Source organism: Chaetodon auriga, chromosome 11 (genome assembly GCF_051107435.1).
Source record: "Chaetodon auriga isolate fChaAug3 chromosome 11, fChaAug3.hap1, whole genome shotgun sequence".
NCBI classification, from domain to species: domain Eukaryota; kingdom Metazoa; phylum Chordata; class Actinopteri; order Chaetodontiformes; family Chaetodontidae; genus Chaetodon; species Chaetodon auriga.
The window spans coordinates 25623315-25641368 of NC_135084.1; the positions used below are offsets into that span (position 1 = coordinate 25623315).

At 41.3% G+C, this 18054-nt stretch overlaps 2 protein-coding genes across 2 annotated transcripts; both read right to left on the reverse strand.

Moving 5' to 3' along the window:
• Nucleotides 1-261: 261 nt before the first annotated feature.
• Nucleotides 262-4849, reverse strand: LOC143328470 (high-affinity choline transporter 1-like). The gene is made up of 8 exons (XM_076743621.1): nucleotides 4666-4849; nucleotides 3542-3658; nucleotides 3061-3216; nucleotides 2720-2868; nucleotides 2467-2610; nucleotides 1973-2126; nucleotides 1023-1240; nucleotides 262-822 (listed from the first exon to the last, which is right to left on the reverse strand). Exons 1-8 carry the CDS (start codon nucleotides 4847-4849, stop codon nucleotides 262-264), a joined length of 1683 nt encoding a protein of 560 aa, XP_076599736.1.
• Nucleotides 4850-8094: 3245 nt separating this feature from the next.
• LOC143328460 (high-affinity choline transporter 1-like) lies at nucleotides 8095-13237 on the reverse strand. The gene is made up of 8 exons (XM_076743608.1): nucleotides 13054-13237; nucleotides 12692-12808; nucleotides 12206-12361; nucleotides 10577-10725; nucleotides 10323-10466; nucleotides 9828-9981; nucleotides 8856-9073; nucleotides 8095-8655 (listed from the first exon to the last, which is right to left on the reverse strand). Exons 1-8 carry the CDS (start codon nucleotides 13235-13237, stop codon nucleotides 8095-8097), a joined length of 1683 nt encoding a protein of 560 aa, XP_076599723.1.
• Between the last annotated feature and the right edge of the window lie 4817 nt (nucleotides 13238-18054).

Consider the following 18054-nt stretch of genomic DNA (forward strand, 5'->3'; position numbering starts at 1 on the left):
AACTGGGCTCATTCTGGCTGAGATCCTCAGGGAACTCTGACTTTCTGAGACCAGCGCTGTATTACTTTATATGTGACCTCAATAAATACTTTGACTGTGAACTGAAGATTGCTTCGGACTGTTCTTGGGCTTCCAACAAAGAACCAAGTGCTAACAATACAGTACAATTATGTTTTGGATGCAGAAATTTGTGTGATGCAATAATGTTTAATGGTCTTTATTTTATTTGAGACAACAGATACTACTGTACACACAGGAACACTAACATTTTGTGCTAATCATTGGCTCTGATGCCTCCATCTCAGAGTCGTTTCTGTTGAATGTCTCATTCTCATTCTGTCCTGTGGCAGCATCTGTTGGTGTCAGTGGTTGTGGTGATTGATGGGCTTTCACTTTGAACACATCCCACTTCTCAGGAAGCATGCCTTTGTTGAAGAGCACAGAAGCCAGGTAGGAGAACGACAAGATAGCAGCAATGGCAGACAGCATGGAGATGGTCCTAACTGGAGAGTACTGGACATAAACCCCGTCCTCAAGAGTGCATCCTGGGAAGTGGATGACTGGTGCTATTCCTAGAGATGGGTCTCCACTGAGCAGTCTTAAAACAACTCCCACCAGGCAGCCCATAATAGCCCCGTAACCATTGGAGATGTTGAAGAAGAGGACACAGACGAGTTGAGGGAAGACGATGATGTAGGCCACTTCACTACTAAGGAACCAGAACAGTATGACGCTGTTCTTCATGCTGGTCAGTGATGTACCAACCAAGCCCGCGACCACCACAGAAGCACGGATCACCCACTGACTCTCTCTGTCTGATGCCTGAAGAAGAGATAAGAGACGATGAAGAACAGTTCAACAGACTGAGACTATCCTGCTTTCAGATATCTCTCTCTAATCTTCTTCACTTCTTCCTACTTTGTTTCTCCATCATGTCACTTTATACCATTGATACTTTCCTGCACTCCATTGCCTTTCTTTCAAAATAAACATCACACCTTCACAATAGCAAACTCTCTCACCTGAGGTCTCAGGATGCTCTTGTAGATGTTAGCAGTGAAGACAGAAGCTGCAGAAAGCAAAGCAGAGTCAGCTGATGACATCACGGCGGCAGCCACACATCCAATGCCAATAATGGAGATGAAGGGTGGGGTGAGGTGCTGCAGGGCGATGGGCAGAACGAAAGCTGCTTCCCCACGTTCATATGGAGATGGAGAACCATAAGTAGTCTGGTTCCAGTCTGAGTCATGGACACAGAAGAAGGAAAGACTGAAAAATGCTCCAGTTATCTGTCTGACTGATTTTAAGAAGGGCCTACTGTAAATACTCAAGGAAAAATGACTATCATCATTACTTTAAGATAAAATTTCAAGAAGTATCATCAAATGCTGCACTCTGAGCAAACTATACCAAAGACGTGTTCCCTCTTCTACTCTGCAATACTCTATGCAACTCTCAATATTTCTTTTTCTGTTGTTTCATTCTTTGTTATGTAAAGGTCTTGTTCTTTCATGAAAACAACATCATGAAGTAAAAGAGAACTGACCATTTCTTCTGTATGTTAAGGTTTAAACAGAGTTTGGGTCACCAACAAAGAGGAGAGATTTTTATTTTCAGGTGAACTGAAATTTGTCTGAATTGCTGCAGATTTGGTGAGCTTCTTATTTTTCCGTGAGAATTATCAATTCCTGACTTGTTGATCACTGGTTGTCTGATGTCTCAGAGCAAATTCTTGCCCCTCCACAAAGAGATCTGAGACCAATAGAGAAATTACAGCTACTGGTTCTAAACCTTGCTCAAAAACATTTCAGTGGAAGGAATGGTGGCTGCCATAAAAGCTGTTCACAGACTTTCTAGATGGACGGTCTTCCTTGACTTGTAATGGAAATATTAAGTCATTCATGCGTTTATACGATCAAAATATAGACTTGAGTTTTCACAGTTTACCCCAGTATGTAGAAACTGTTAATACCTGTGGATGCAGATGCTGCCCCCAGCAGTATAATAGGTATCCCAAACACAAGAAAAGTGAAAGCTGCAGCAAAGCATGTGAGCTTGGCTGTTGTTGGGGTAGAAGCTGACAAGGTCCTCTGATGGATGGCCTGGTATCCCAGAGACCCCAGAGCCTGAAAAACAGACAGTTGTTAATTTAATCACGAATGTGACGTCCACATCAATTAAATGCTGAAAAATGTCTGCCTGCTATTATCACTGAAGCATTCATTCAAATGAAAGGGATCGTCTCTTAAACATTAAATTCCAGTCATAGGATGGTTAATTTAACTTTGACATTGACAGACATGCTGTTTCAGATAATAGTCTTTAATTACAGCCACTCTAATTATTTAGTTACAATGAAAAACAGTCTACTATTTAAATCTTTATGTTATTTATCATCACTCTGAAGATATCCATCAAAACCAGACTGAACTGTGTTGGATGTAGGCTGTATTGTTGCTTCCTTACAAAGAATAAGAAGTTATCAATCATGATCCAGGTCTTTTTCAGCTCTGGTTCACCAATCCAGGGAGCGTGTAAGGTGTTGTTCATCAGTGTCTGGCTAATGTCCATGGTGGAAGGACTCATCATAACAAAGGGAACACAGAGCCACTGCAGAGACAAATGAAAAGGTAAATGATAAACACACACATCTTTAAAAAGCATCCTTTGGGGATTTGGTGCCTTGTGTAAGTTCTTTCAAACAAAAAGCCAAACTCACCAAGCTGACAAATATGAGGACAAGCTGTATAATATCTGTGTAGGCCACAGAGTAGAGGCCTCCCAGCAGCGTGTAGATAATGGCGACCGCAGCAGATATCCAGATGCACACAGTGTTGGACAAATCCAGGACCACACTCATGGTTCCTCCTGTCAAACACATTCCAACAGGGACATTTTGTGACCATGTCTTTCTGTCAGAGTTACATGTTCATGTTCATTGTAGCAAGTCACATCGACATAGTGAAGGTGCAAATTTACATCCATGTATACATTTACTGTACTGATATGACAAAGTATATATCAAATATACAAATATATGTGCATTCATATATATTGTACCTAAACCAAGTAGCGTTGCGGGCACCCAGACCACATCAATAATAAGTGATGCCAGGCTCAGTCCAGCTGTTAGTACTTTTCCGTACTTGATATGGAAAGGGTCCAGCATCGTCACACAGTTTCTTTCTCTCATTGGCTTGACAAACACCAAGCCAGCTTGATTTATGAAAGGACCGATCACATCACAATTAGAACAAAAAAATCAATCAATCAATCAAGTGAAGGTGAAAAAGATCACATCCAGCAACAAGTTTACTTTGTATATCTATTTCTTCTCTTTTGTTTTTAACATTAAACATAAAACGTAAAATTTTACACCCCCCTGAGTTTCAGTTATTTAGTTAATCTGTAAAGTCACCAAACTTAAATGCAACAATTGGATGCAGTTTTTTTGTTTTTTGTTTTTAGATTAACAGGCTACATTTGTTTTATTACACATGCAGACATGCAGTATCCTGTCAGATGTATTTGAAACTCTTACTGATAATAAAAGACGAGCTGTATGCCATCAACATCACGATTGTCCAGATTAGTCCCATGGAGGGCGTGTACACCACCTCAACTGTGCCAACAATGAGGCCTCCTCCGACCCACGTAGCTACAGGATGGATGAACACACAGCAAGTCATTGAGTGGACAGACAGCAGATATTTGGGCAAAAGTTTGGGTGAAATTTCATCACCTTTAATAAACTTTCAGTGGGATCATCATCAACTGAAAAAAAATCAAGGTATTAAAACTAGATTTTGACACTGGGCCACTCAATAACAACATAATAAAGCAGGAGCCACCTCGTAGCCCTTATTGCTTTATCTTATTCTGATGGGCTTGTTGGAAATTTGCAATTATTAAATTACAGTTAATTAAGTGTCACGCAGTGAGCCAGGAGCCTTAGGGTCTGGGGCCCCAGGACAGTTGGCCACTTTTCCCGGTTGATGTCCAGCCCTGATTAAGAGACAGAATTTTACAACTCTGGAGCAGCAGCCATAAAGTGATGACTTGTTCCTTTAACTTGGCAAAGAAACTGTAGAACTCAGATGACTGACTGATTTCATCTTAACGACACTCAGGTGACTCTGCAAATTACCCAAGAGTACCTGGTGAAACTTCTCTGGAAAACATTTCTTTTGGCCAGTGATTACAGGCTGGGAGTTCTCCGACCGTTCTCAGCCCCTGGGTACACAACTAGAAAATTACAACTAGTAATTGAATTAATGATTATTTTTGACATGCATAGACATGTTACTTTATTCAAAACATCTTGCTTCTCAAACTTTCTCTGTAAAGTTGCAGCCAACAGATGGAAAACCTATCCCATAAAGAACTCATCCTATATTTATATTTCTCTAAATAATTTCCTTAATTATTAGGACTTCTTGGAATTTACAGTAATACAGTTTCAATCCTAGTTTTCTCACTTGTGTCTATTATTACAACTGTCATTGTTACTGTGATTACATTTCTGTTTCTCTCTCTCTTTCTCTCTCAAACCAACCGGTGGAGGCAAATGGCCACCTACCCAGAGCCTCTATATGGAAAGTGTCCTGAGACAACTTTTGTTACATAAAATTGATTTGAATTGAAACTGAACTGCGCTCTCCTCACCGGTCATTGTGAAGACTCCCACCACCCAGCTAATGTTACGATTTCCCAGTATGGCCATATCCATTCCAGTGGCTGCACTTTTCTTCTGTTCCCTTTTGGACTTGAAAGAAGCCCAGATGCCGGTCCCGAGGACCAGCAGGTAGAAAAACACCATGACGATCACTCCTGGGATGTTGACGGCCATGATGGACTAGTGGACTGGATTCTCCTCTTACTGATGTCTGACTGATTAAACGACTAACTGGCTGAGTGTTTTTGAAAAGAGCCGTGGAATTCCAGACAGACAGAAAAGAAAAACCTCCTCCACTTTGATGATACGTTGATGCCCTCTGGTGAAAATAGCTGATTTCAGGTTCAGTGACTTGACAAGCAAACAGAAACCATCCTGCATTTTTATGTTGTCTAATGTTTTGTTGGTTTTTAAAAACTGGCCCCAGGAGAAACAATATAATTTCAGCTTTATGACAAATAAGCTTGAATTTAACCATAAAATTAATTTCAGTTCAGTTCAATGTATTTAAATAACACCACATCACAACAAAGGTTGTCTCATGACACTTTCCATGTAGAGCAGATCAAGACCAAATGCTTTAACGTACAGAAATCCAACATTTGTTGCCTACTGCAGCTTTAATTTGATTTTCTTCAGGTTAAATAAACAACAATCTTGTGCCTCTGTTCTTTTTAATCAAGTCATGTCATAAGAGTGTGAAATTCAAGCTCTTTACAGTTGTAATGTGAACAATGAAGATTTTCTCAGACAGAAGGAATGACATGCTTTATTAGTCACGCCACACAGTGCATGCAAACACACACGCCATGCTTGGCGAAATTCTTCTCCACTTTTGACCCATACTTGGTCAGTCCTTCCTCTGCGGCAGAGCAGGAGCAGTGGGCTGCCAATGGGACCCAGTTTCCTTATCGTCACCGTTGGTCAGGTGGTGATCTTCAAGCATGTTTTTAGAGGGGGGGGATTCATTTTATGGAGGATACCCCAGGTGAGCACGGGGAGAACATGCTAACTCCACACAGAAAGGCCCCTCGAGATAAGGGCAGCAGGCACTGAGGGCATGGTGGAGGACATGCCCTCAGCGCCCACAGCGTCCCAGGTGGGAATCAAACCTGGGGCCTTCTAGCTGTGAGGCGACAGTGTTTCCACTGTGCCCCCATGCCACCACCACCAAGGAAGGCAGACTCTATCACCGTTCATGCCCAGGAAGAGATGAGGTGGAGATCTATATTCAGGAATCCTTGGCTGCAGGTATTATCCGGCCCTCCTCATCACCAGTAGGTGCAGGGTTTTTGTTAGTACTCGCTATTCACACCCCCCTCACCCCTCTCACCTGTCCCCACTGACTCCTCACCAGCAATCACGGATCTGATACCAACCTCTGACACCAGAACATCTACTGAATGGCCATTTATTGACCAAAGATGCAGAGTTTTTAACTTGTATGTTCATCAATCACTGCCACTGTCAATCAACATGTCTTCATGTTTGTCACAAAATGTGGGATTCTTACATTACACAAAAAAGGATGGCTGGAGTCGCAATGAGTGAAGCGCCATGTTTTTATTTACAGTGAAAAACAAAAACAAAAAAAACTGACCCGTGCGGCACTGCAGCACCCTTCACATTCTTTCTGTGTGGCATCCCATCACCTCTCTCCTCGAGTGCCTTGTTGGCCAGAGCATTAAAAGGACTAAGCCCCTCCCCAAGCCCAACCAATTTCCAATTATCACCCCAAACTGCTATTTCTGACCACCACACATTCATAAACAGGTTCCCCTTTAACCCCACTAATACAATACACACACCCAAATCATCACAGCAAAAAAAAAAAATCAGCGTACCTGGCTCCATTTGACCACAGCACAACCTGATATTCCTGCTGACCCCAAATCTCCCCTCCACTCAGAGGAACATGGTATGGCCAGCACCATTTCCCCACCATATAAGGCGGCTGCTTCAGCTGCTCTGGTTCCCACCCCAGGCACAGAGGAAGAGAGCACCAGCATGGCAGCAGCAGCACTGGTAACCCATGAGTGAATAAACTGAAGATAACTAGCCTGATGTGTGGTTTAATTCGTTTATACCTTTGTAGGGAATGTGTATGTGATGTTTAAACCTTAGGGCCAATGTGGTGCATGCACTCACCACAGGAACAGGGGGGAACTATGTGTTTTCTGAACCGGGAATGTATGAAAGACTGCGTGTTAGCTTCACCATGTGCCACCTTTGTCGTGTGACGAGGCCTTCGTCACAATGTTCTACACACCTTTTTAGTGTCATCTGGGTGTTTTAGAACACTCACTCATATATTGTCATTCATCCATACATGCTTGACAATACTGACTACATCCATATTTCCACACTCCATCCTTGTTAATTCATTTAATTAAGTTGTACATTTCTTTCTCGGATTAAAGGTATTTTTGGACTGAAATTTTCACGTTGTCCTCAACATCAAAGAGTCAGGACTGGTAAAACATGGGTCATCACAATGTCTAACTCCAGTCTTCTCTCAGTTTAAGGTACAGTGTGTCACCTTTGCTTGACAATGTCCACATTTCTTTTCCCTCTGTAACTTTCCATGTGTCAGAAGGTGTCTGCATTGTTTTATCTGTGAAATGTAGTGTCTAGCACCCAAGGATCATTTCTGAAAACAGAGTCGACCATCCACCGCTCTGTACCTTTCCACTTAAAGCTTGAACAGCCCAGTGAAAGATATGAGAAGAAGAAAAGGGAGCATGTGAGAGGAAGACAGGCAGGAAAGAGGAGAAACGTTCCATTGTTTTTATATTCTGTTTCTCTCATGCTAAATGTTGCCTCAACTATGAGCTGGAAAACATTCATGGGGAGAGGAACGTCTTTACTACTTGCTCACCTTGCCGCCACCACAATGAATAGATGGATTGATGGTTGGCTTCATTCAAGCTATTCAATTCAAATTTCTTGATTTCATAAAATATATGTAATGATCAATCAAGGCCCCAGGTGTTATGGGATTGGAAAATTTTAATATTTATGACACCTTGCCAGAAAAAAGAGGGAAAAAATACCCTGCAGCACAACAGAATGTTCCCCATCTAGCAAATACAAGGCAGGACACCAGAATGCAAACAAAAGTCAAGTATTATTCTGTCATTGTGTCTTGTATAAATGATATTTATAAGACATTTTCAGAATTGACAAAAAACTAATGCTCATGTGTGAAATGAAGCACACATCACAGAGACAGAGAATTCCTAATCAGTACGAATGTGCTGTGAGAGCAACTTTGATGAAGGAAGGCACCGCCTTGAAACACATTATACATGTTTCACAATACGTTTAAGTTTTGGATCCAGATATTTGTGTGATGCACTTATATTTACTGGTCTATATTTTATTTTGAGACAACAGATACTACTGTACACACAGGGACACTAACATTTTGTGCTAATCATTGGCTCTGATGCCTCCATCTCAGCGTCGTTTCTGTTCAATTTCTCATTCTCATTCTGTCCTGTGGCAGCATCTGTTGGTGTCAGTGGTTGTGGTGATTGGTGGGCTTTCACTTTGAACACATCCCACTTCTCAGGAAGCATGCCTTTGTTGAAGACCACAGAAGCCAGGTAGGAGAACGACAAGATGGCAGCAATGGCAGACAGCATGGAGATGGTCTTAACTGGAGAGTACTGGACATAAACCCCGTCCTCAAGAGTGCATCCTGGGAAGTGGATGACTGGTGCTATTCCTAGAGATGGGTCTCCACTGAGCAGTCTTAAAACAACTCCCACCAGGCAGCCCATAATAGCCCCGTAACCATTGGAGATGTTAAAGAAGAGGACACAGACGAGTTGAGGGAAGACGATGATGTAGGCCACTTCACCAGTAAGGAACCAGAACAGTATGACGCTGTTTTTTATGCTGGTCAGTGATGTAGCAACCAAGCCCACGACCACCACAGAAGCACGGATCACCCACTGACTCTCTCTGTCTGATGCCTGAAGAAGAGATAAGAGACGATGAAGAACAGTTCAACAGACTGAGACTATCCTGCTTTCAGATACCTCTCTCTAATCTTCTTCACTTCTTCCTACTTTGTTTCTCCATCATGTCACTTTATACCATTGATACTTTCCTGCACTCCATTGCCTTTCATTCAAAATAAACATCACACCTTCACAATAGCAAACTCTCTCACCTGAGGTCTCAGGATGCTCTTGTAGATGTTAGCAGTGAAGACAGAAGCTGCAGAAAGCAAAGCAGAGTCAGCTGATGACATCACGGCGGCAGCCACACATCCAATGCCAATAATGGAGATGAAGGGTGGGGTGAGGTGCTGCAGGGCGATGGGCAGAACGATCGCTGCTTCCCCACGTTCATATGGAGATGGAGAACCATAAGTAGTCTGGTTCCAGTCTGAGTCATGGACACAGAAGAAAGAAAGACTGAAAAATGCTCCAGTTATCTGTCTGACTGATTTTAAGAAGGGCCTACTGTAAATACTCAAGGAAAAATGACTATCATCATTACTTTAAGATAAAATTTCAAGTATCATCAGTATCATCAAATGCTGCACTCTGAGCAAACTAGGTCTCGTGAGGACAACCCCAAAGACGTGTTCCCTCTTCTACTCTGCAATACTCTATGCAGCTCTCAATATTTCTTTTTCTGTTGTTTCACTCTTTGTTATGTAAAGGTCTTGTTCTTTCATGAAAACAACATCATGAAGTAAAAGAGAACTGACCATTTCTTCTGTATGTTAAGGTTTAAACAGAGTTTGGGTCACCAACAAAGAGGAGAGATTTTTATTTTCAGGTGAACTGAAATTTGTCTGAATTGCTGCAGATTTGGTGAGCTTCTTAATTTTCCGTGAGAATTATCAATTCCTGACTTGTTGATCACTGGTTGTCTGATGTCTCAGAGCAAATTCTTGCCCCTCCACAAAGAGATCTGAGACCAATAGAGAAATTACAGCTACTGGTTCTAAACCTTGCTCAAAAACATTTCAGTGGAAGGAATGGTGGCTGCCATAAAAGCTGTTCACAGACTTTCTAGATGGACGGTCTTCCTTGACTTGTAATGGAAATGTTAAGTCATTCATGCGTGTATACGATCAAAATATAGACTTGAGTTTTCACAGTTTACCCCAGTATGTAGAAACTGTTAATACCTGTGGATGCAGATGCTGCCCCCAGCAGTATAAGAGGTATCCCAAATACATGTAAGATGAAAGCTGCAGCAAAGCATGTGAGCTTGGCTGTTGTTGGGGTAGAAGCTGACAAGGTCCTCTGATGGATGGGCTGGTATCCCAGAGACCCCAGAGCCTGAAAAACAGACAGTTGTTAATTTAATCACGAATGTGACGTCCACATCAATTAAATGCTGAAAAAATGTCTGCCTGCTATTATCACTGAAGCATTCATTCAAATGAAAGGGATCGTCTGTTGAACGTTAAATTCCAGTCATAGGATGGTTAATTTAACTTTGACATTGACAGACATGCTGTTTCAGATAATAGTCTTTAATTACAGCCACTCTAATTATTTAGTTACAATGAAAAACAGTCTACTATTTAAATCTTTATGTTTTTTATCATCACTCTGAAGATATCCATCAAAACCAGACTGAACTGTGTTTGATGTAGGCTGTATTGTTGCTTCCTTACAAAGAATAAGAAGTTATCAATCATGATCCAGGTCTTTTTCAGCGCTGGTTCACCAATCCAGGGAGCGTGTAAGGTGTTGTTCATCAGTGTCTGGCTAATGTCCATGGTGGAAGGACTCATCATAACAAAGGGAACACAGAGCCACTGCAGAGACAAATGAAAAGGTAAATGATGAACACACACATCTTTAAAAAGCATCCTTTGGAGATTTTGGTGCCTTGTGTAAGTTCTTTCAAACAAAAAGCCAAACTCACCAAGCTGACAAATATGAGGACAAGCTGTATAATATCTGTGTAGGCCACAGAGTAGAGGCCTCCCAGCAGCGTGTAGATAATGGCGACTGCAGCGGAGATCCAGATGCACACAGTGTTGGACAAATCCAGGACCACACTCATGGTTCCTCCTGTCAAACACATTCCATCAGGGACATTTTATGACCTCACCATGTCTTTCTGTCAGAGTTACATGTTCATGTTCATGATAGCAAGTCACATCGACATTGTGTAGAGGCGAATTTACATCCATGTATACATTTACTGTACTGAAATGAAAAAGTCCACTGCCTGGCCCAAAAATAAAAAGTCACCACCTGGATTTAACAAAGCAAATAGGTTAGAGCCTCCTATTGGATAATTACTGCATGGGCAATTATCTTTCAGCCTGCAACAAGTTATTTAACCCCAACTGATGCAATGAGTAGCTTCTCATTTCTTAAACAACCATGTCGAAAGACACATCCCGTGGTCGTGGAAAAGATGTTACTCTGTTTGAGAAGGGTCAAATCATTGGCATGCATCAAGCAAAGAAAATATCTTGGATATTGCAGAAACTACTTAAATTGGGGTAAGAACTGTCCAAGGCATTATTAAAAACTGGAAGGATATTAGGGAATCATCGTCTTCAAGGAAGAAATATGGTCAGAAAAAATCCTGATTGATCATGATCGGCGATCACTTAAACGTTTGGTGAAATCAAATTGTAGAAAAACAATAGTAGAGCTCAGAGCTATGTTTAATTGTGACAGTAAGAGCGTTTCCACACACACAATGCAAAGGGAACTCAAGGAATTGGGACTGAACAGCTGTGTAGCCTCAAGAAAACCACTCATCAGTGAGGCTAATCAGAATAAAAGGCTTCAATTTGCTAGGGAGCATAAAGATTGGACTCTGGAGCAATGGACGAAGGCCATGTGGTCTGATGAGTCCAGATTTATCCTGTTCCAGGGTGATGGGCACATCAGGGTAAGAAGAGAGGCAGATAAAGTGATGTACCCATCGTGCCTAGTACTTACTGTACAAGCCTGTGAGGGCAGTGCTATGATGCTGGTTGGCCAGGTCTCGGTTCAAAAACATTGTGTGCCCAAAGAATGAGCTCAGCTGACTACCTGAATGTACTGAATGACCAGGGTATTCCATCAATGGATTTTTTTCCTCCCTGATGGCACGGGCATATTCCAAGATGACAATGCCAGGATTTATCGGGCTCACATTGAGAAAGAGAGGTTCAGGGAGCATGAGACATCATTTTCACACATGGATTGACTGCCACAGAGTCCAGACTTTAACCCCATTGAGAATCTTTGGGATGTGCTGGAGAAGGCTGTGCGCAGTGGTCCTACTCTCCAATCATCAATACAAGATCTTGGTGAAAAATTAATGCGACACTGGACGGAAATAAATCTTGTGACACTGCAGAAGCTTATCAAAACAATGACACAGCAAATATCTGCCATAATCAAAGCTAAAGGCTGTCCAACGAAATATTAGTGTGTGACCTTTTTTTTTGGTGGCAAATTTTTTGTTGGCCAGGCAGTGTATACATCAAATACACAAACATATGTATATGCAATATATGTATATGAAAGGCATTCATATATACTGTACCTAAACCAAGTAGTGTTGAGGGCACCCAGACCACATCAATAATAAGTGATGCCAGGCTCAGTCCAGCTGTTAGTACTTTTCCGTACTTGATATGGAAAGGGTCCATCATTGTCACACAGTTTCTTTCTCTCAATGGCTTAACAAACACCAAGCCAGCTTGATTTATGAAAGGACAGATCACATTTAGAAAATTAAGAAATTAAAAAAAATCAATCAATCAAGTGAAGGTGAAAAAGATCACATCCAGCAACAAGTTTACTTTGTATATCTATTTCTTTTCTTTTGTTTTTAACATTAAACATGAAACGTAAAATTATACACCCCCCTGAGTTTCAGTTCGTTAGTTAATCTGTAAAGTCACCAAACTTAAATGCAACAATTGGATGCAGTTTTTTTTGTTTTTTGTATTTAGATTAACAGGCTACATTTGTTTTATTACACATGCAGACATGCAGTATCCTGTCAGATGTAATTTGAAACTCTTACTGATAATAAAAGACGAGCTGTATGCCATCAACATCACAATTGTCCAGATTAGTCCCATGGAGGGCGTGTACACCATCTCAACTGTGCCAACAATGAGGCCTCCTCCAACCCACGTAGCTACAGGATGGATGAACACACAGCAAGTCATTTAGTGGACAGACAGCAGTTTTCTCACTTGTGTCTATTATTACAACTGTCATTGTTACTGTGATTGCATTTCTGTTTCTCTCTCTCTTTCTCTCTCAAACCAACCGGTGGAGGCAAATGGCTACCTACCCAGAGCCTCTATATGGAAAGTGTCCTGAGACAACTTTTGTTACATAAAATTGATTTGAATTGAAACTCAACTGCGCTCTCCTCACCGGTCATTGTGAAGACTCCCACCACCCAGCTAATGTTACGATTTCCCAGTATGGCCATATCCATTCCAGTGGCTGCACTTTTCTTCTGTTCCCTTTTGGACTTGAAAGAAGCCCAGATGCCGGTCCCGAGGACCAGCAGGTAGAAAAGCACCATGACGATCACTCCTGGGATGTTGACGGCCATGATGGACTAGTGGACTGGCTTCCCCTCTTGCTGATGTCTAACTGACTAAACGACCAACTGGCTGAGTGTTTTTGAAAAGAGCTGTGGAATTCCAGACAGACAGGAAAGAAAAACCTCCTCCACTTTGATGATACGTTGATGCCCTCTGGTGAAAATAGCTGGTTTCAGGTTCAGTGACTTGACAAACAAAAAGAAACCATCCTGCATTTTGAGCATTTTTTATGTTGTCTAATGTTTTGTTGGTTTTTAAAAACTGGCCCCATGAGAAACAATATAATTTCAGCTTTATGACAAATAAGCTTGAATTTAACCATAAAATTAATTTCAGTTCAGTTCAATGTATTTAAATAACACCACATCACAACAAAGGTTGTCTCATGACACTTTCCATGTAGAGCAGATCGAGACCAAATGCTTTAACATACAGAAATCCAACATTTGTTGCCTACTGCAGCTTTGGTGGCACGGTGGTAACACTGTCGCCTCACAGCTAGAAGGTCCTGGGTTCGATTCTTGCTGTGGGCGCCACCATGCCTTCGGTGCCTGCTGGTCGAGGAAAGGGGCCTTTCTGTGTGCAGTTTGCATGTTCTCCCATGTTCACCTGGGGTATCCTCTATAAAATATACCCCCACTAAAAACATGCAAAACTGACCAATGGTGACGAAGACAGTTGGGTCCCTGGGCGCTGCTGTCAGCTGGCAGTCCACCGCTCCTGGTCTGCCGCGGAGGAAGCATGGACCAAGGATGGGTTAAATGCGAAGATAATAATGACAAAATATTTTCACGGAAGCATGGCGTGTAGTGTGCAACTAATTATGTGTGTGATAATAAAAGTATGTTTCTTCTTCTTCTCTTCTTCTTTAATTTGATTTGATTTGATACAGAAATTTGTGTGATGCACTAATATTTACTGGTCTATATTTTATTTTGAGACAACAGATACTACTGTACACACAGGAACACTAACATTTTGTGCTAATCATTGGCTCTGATGCCTCCATCTCAGAGTCGTTTCTGTTCAATGTCTCATTCTCATCTGTCCTGTGGCAGCATCTGTTGGTGTCAGTGGTTGTGGTGATTGGTGGGCTTTCACGTTGAACACATCCCACTTCTCAGAAAGCATGCCTTTGTTGAAGAGCACAGAAGCCAGGTAGGAGAACAACAAGATGGCAGCAATGGCAGACAGCATGGAGATGGTCTTAACTGGAGAGTACTGGACATAAACCCCGTCCTCAAGAGTGCATCCTGGGAAGTGTATGACTGGTGCTATCCCTAGAGATGGGTCTCCACTGAGCAGTCTTAATACAACTCCCACCAGGCAGCCCATAATAGCCCTGTAACCATTGGAGATGTTGATGAAGAGGACACAGAGACACAGTTGAGGGAAGACGATGATGTAGGCCATTCCAGCAGTAAGGAACCAGAACAGTATGATGCTGTTTTTCATGCTGGTCAGTGATGTAGCAACCAAGCCCACGACCACCACAGAAGCACGGATCACCCACTGACTCTCTCTGTCTGATGCCTGATGAAGAGATAAGAGAGGAAGAAGAGGTTAACAGACTGAGACTGTCCTGCTTTCAGATACCTCTCTCTAATCTTCTTCACTCTTCGTACTTTGTTTCTCCATCATGTCACTTTATACCATTGATACTTTCCTGCACTCCATTGCCTTTCTTTCAAAATAAACATCACACCTTCACAATATCAAAATGTGGTGTGGTGAAACATTCGCGTTCTAACACTAAGGTGCTGAACATAGTAAAAATGATCTGTGAAACATCAGCATGTCACTATTATCAGTGTGAGCTCGATAATTCAATTCAATTCGATTCAATTAAACTCAGTTTTATGTGTGTAGCACTAAATCACAACAGATGTTGCCTCAGGACACTTTCCGTATAGCTGTTACAGACCAAACTCTTTATCTACAGAGACCCAACAATTCCCTCATGAGCAAGCACAGAAACCTCAGGCAGAACCAGCTCTGGGAGGGTAGCCACCTGCCTCAACTGATTGGGTTAGAGAGAGAGAGAGAGAGAGAGACAGACAGACAGACAGACAGAGAGGTACAGAGAGAAGGAGAGAGACAGACAGGAATGTAATCACAGTAACAGTGACAGTTCTTAATAATAGACTCTTAACTATATGTAGCACATACAGCATAGTGTATACAAATATGTATATATGTATGTGATACATGTACGTATTGGGAACTGAAAGTAAATGTGTGTTAAACAGCACGATGGATGTATTAATAATGGAAGTATGATTCGACTAGCAGTTGCAGTGGATGGCAGGCAGGGCCAGGGCAGGAGCTGTAGCTTTCACCCACAATCCAGGTTCAGACAGAGAACCTGCAAGATGACAAAGCACAAAGACTGGGGACAAAGCTAAGATAGTAACAGGCCTTGGTAGGACATGAAAGTGTGCCGATGGAGATTGAGAGATGAACAGAGGAGCTCTGTGCATCTTTGGAAGTCCCCTGACAGTCTGATCCTATAGCAGCATAACTAAGGGCAAATCCAAGGCAAGCCTGAGCCAGCCCTAACTATAAGCTTTATCAAAAAGGAAAGTTTTAAGCCTACTCTTAAATGTCAAGATGGTGTCTGCCTCTGGGAGATGGTTCCACATGAGAGGAGCTGGATAGCTAAATGGTCTGGCTCCAATTCTGCTTTTGGAGACTTTAGGAACCATAAGAAAGCCTGCATTCTGGGAACACAGTGTTCTAGTGGGGTAATACGGTACTATGAGCTCTTTAATATAAGATTGTGCCTGACCATTTATGGTTTTGTAAGTAAGGATAAGGATTTTCAATGGGGAGGGAGGGAGGGAGCCAGTGCCGAGTGGCTAATATCGGAGAAATATGATCTCTCTTCCTCGTTTTTGTCAGAACACATGCTGCAGTGTTCAGGAGCAACTGGAGAATATTTAGCAACAAATTTGGGCAGCCTGATAGTAGGGAATTGCAATAATCCAACCTGGAAGCTATGAATGCATGGACTCGTTTTTTAGCATCATTTTGAGACAGGATGTGCCTGATTGTTGCAATGTTACATAGGTAAAAAAAAGAAAAAAAAAAAGGCAGTCTTTGAAAGTTGTTTTACATGGGAGTTAAAGGACTTGTCCTGATCAAAGATAACTCCCAGATTTTTTACAGTGGTGCTGGAGGCCAGCGCAGTGCCATTTATGATGATGAAATTACTGAAAATATTCGACAGGTGAAAAACAGTCTAAAACTATGACAGGTTTAAGATCTATTTCTATGGTCTCTGTGTTTGAAAATAAATCAGTATGTATTACATGATCAATTCTGTCTCTATAGTAAGAATTTTATTCTTAAAGAAGCTCATGAAGTCATTACTACTGAGGGCTAAGGGAACAGTCATTCATCTTCAAGAAGTACTGTGCTCTAACATGGCTGTGGACTCTTGCCTTTGTTAATGATTAGAAGGAGGATTACCTACAGCTGGTCTAAAAGCTGTTTAATAGACAGACATCAGTACATAAGGGTTGGGACTTTCACTGTTAATTATGGCCATTACTCAGGCTGTGCTGCAGGGATTCAGTTTTTGGCCCTCTCCCTTTCACATTTAGTAGTGTTTCATCTCTGCCATTCATCATGTTCATCTTTATGCAGATGATACTATTTTAAATTTTAAACACATAAAAACTACAACTTCTGTGTTAAGCTTGGAACACAGTTTGGATCACAAACAAAGAGGAGAGCCCCATTATTTCTTTAAATACTTTCTTTCATTTTCAGGTAAGGCAAGGCAAGGCAAGGCAAATTTATTTGTATAGCACAATTCATACACCAGGCAATTCAAAGTGCTTTACAGAAGCATAAAAATACATTAAAATCATACATTTCAAAGAAAGAAAGAAAGAAAGAGATTAGAAGAGAATAGAAAAATAAAAATAAAATACAATTAAAGGAAGCCAGTAAAAGACAATAATTTAGTGTTTAAGACAATAATCTAGCATTTAAAATGATTACTTTAAGTAAAAGCTGTAGCGAATAATAATGTTTTCAACTCTGATTTAAATGAGCTGACAGTTGGTGCAGACCTCAGGTGTGCAGGGAGAGTGTTCCACAGGTGAGGAGCATAATAACTGAAAGCTGCTTCACTTTGTTTGGTTCTCATTCTGGGAACACACAATAGACCTGTCCCTGATGACCTGAGAGGTCTGGATACTTCATATGGAGTTAATAAATCTACAATATATTTCGGTCCTAGACCATTTAATGCTTTGTAGACCAACAGTAAGATTTTGAAGTCTATTCTTTGATTCACAGGAAGCCAATGTAGTGATCTGAGGACTGGTGTAATATGGTCCATTTTTCTGGTGTTTGTAAGGACTCGTGCAGCAGCATTTTGAATCAGCTGTAGTTGCCTAATTGATTTTTTGTTTAGACCAGTAAAGACTCCATTGCAATAGTCCAACCTACTGAAAATAAATGCATGAACCAGTTTTTCCATGTCTTCTTTGGACAGACATCCCTTAATTCTGGTTATATTTTTCAGGTGGTAATAGGCTGATTTGGTAATGAGCTTTAACTGGCTGTTAAAATTCAGGTCAGAATCAATAATTACACCAAGATTTCTGGCTTTATCTGTTGTTGTCAGTGACATGGAATTAAGGTGAGCACTGATCTTTGACCTTTCATTTTTGGGGCCAAATACAATCACTTCTGTCTTATCTGCATTAAGCTGAAGAAAATTCTGGCACATCCACTCATTGATTTGATGAATACAGTCACTCAGTGAAAGTAAGGGACTGTAGTCATGTGATGACACAGAAATATAGAGTTG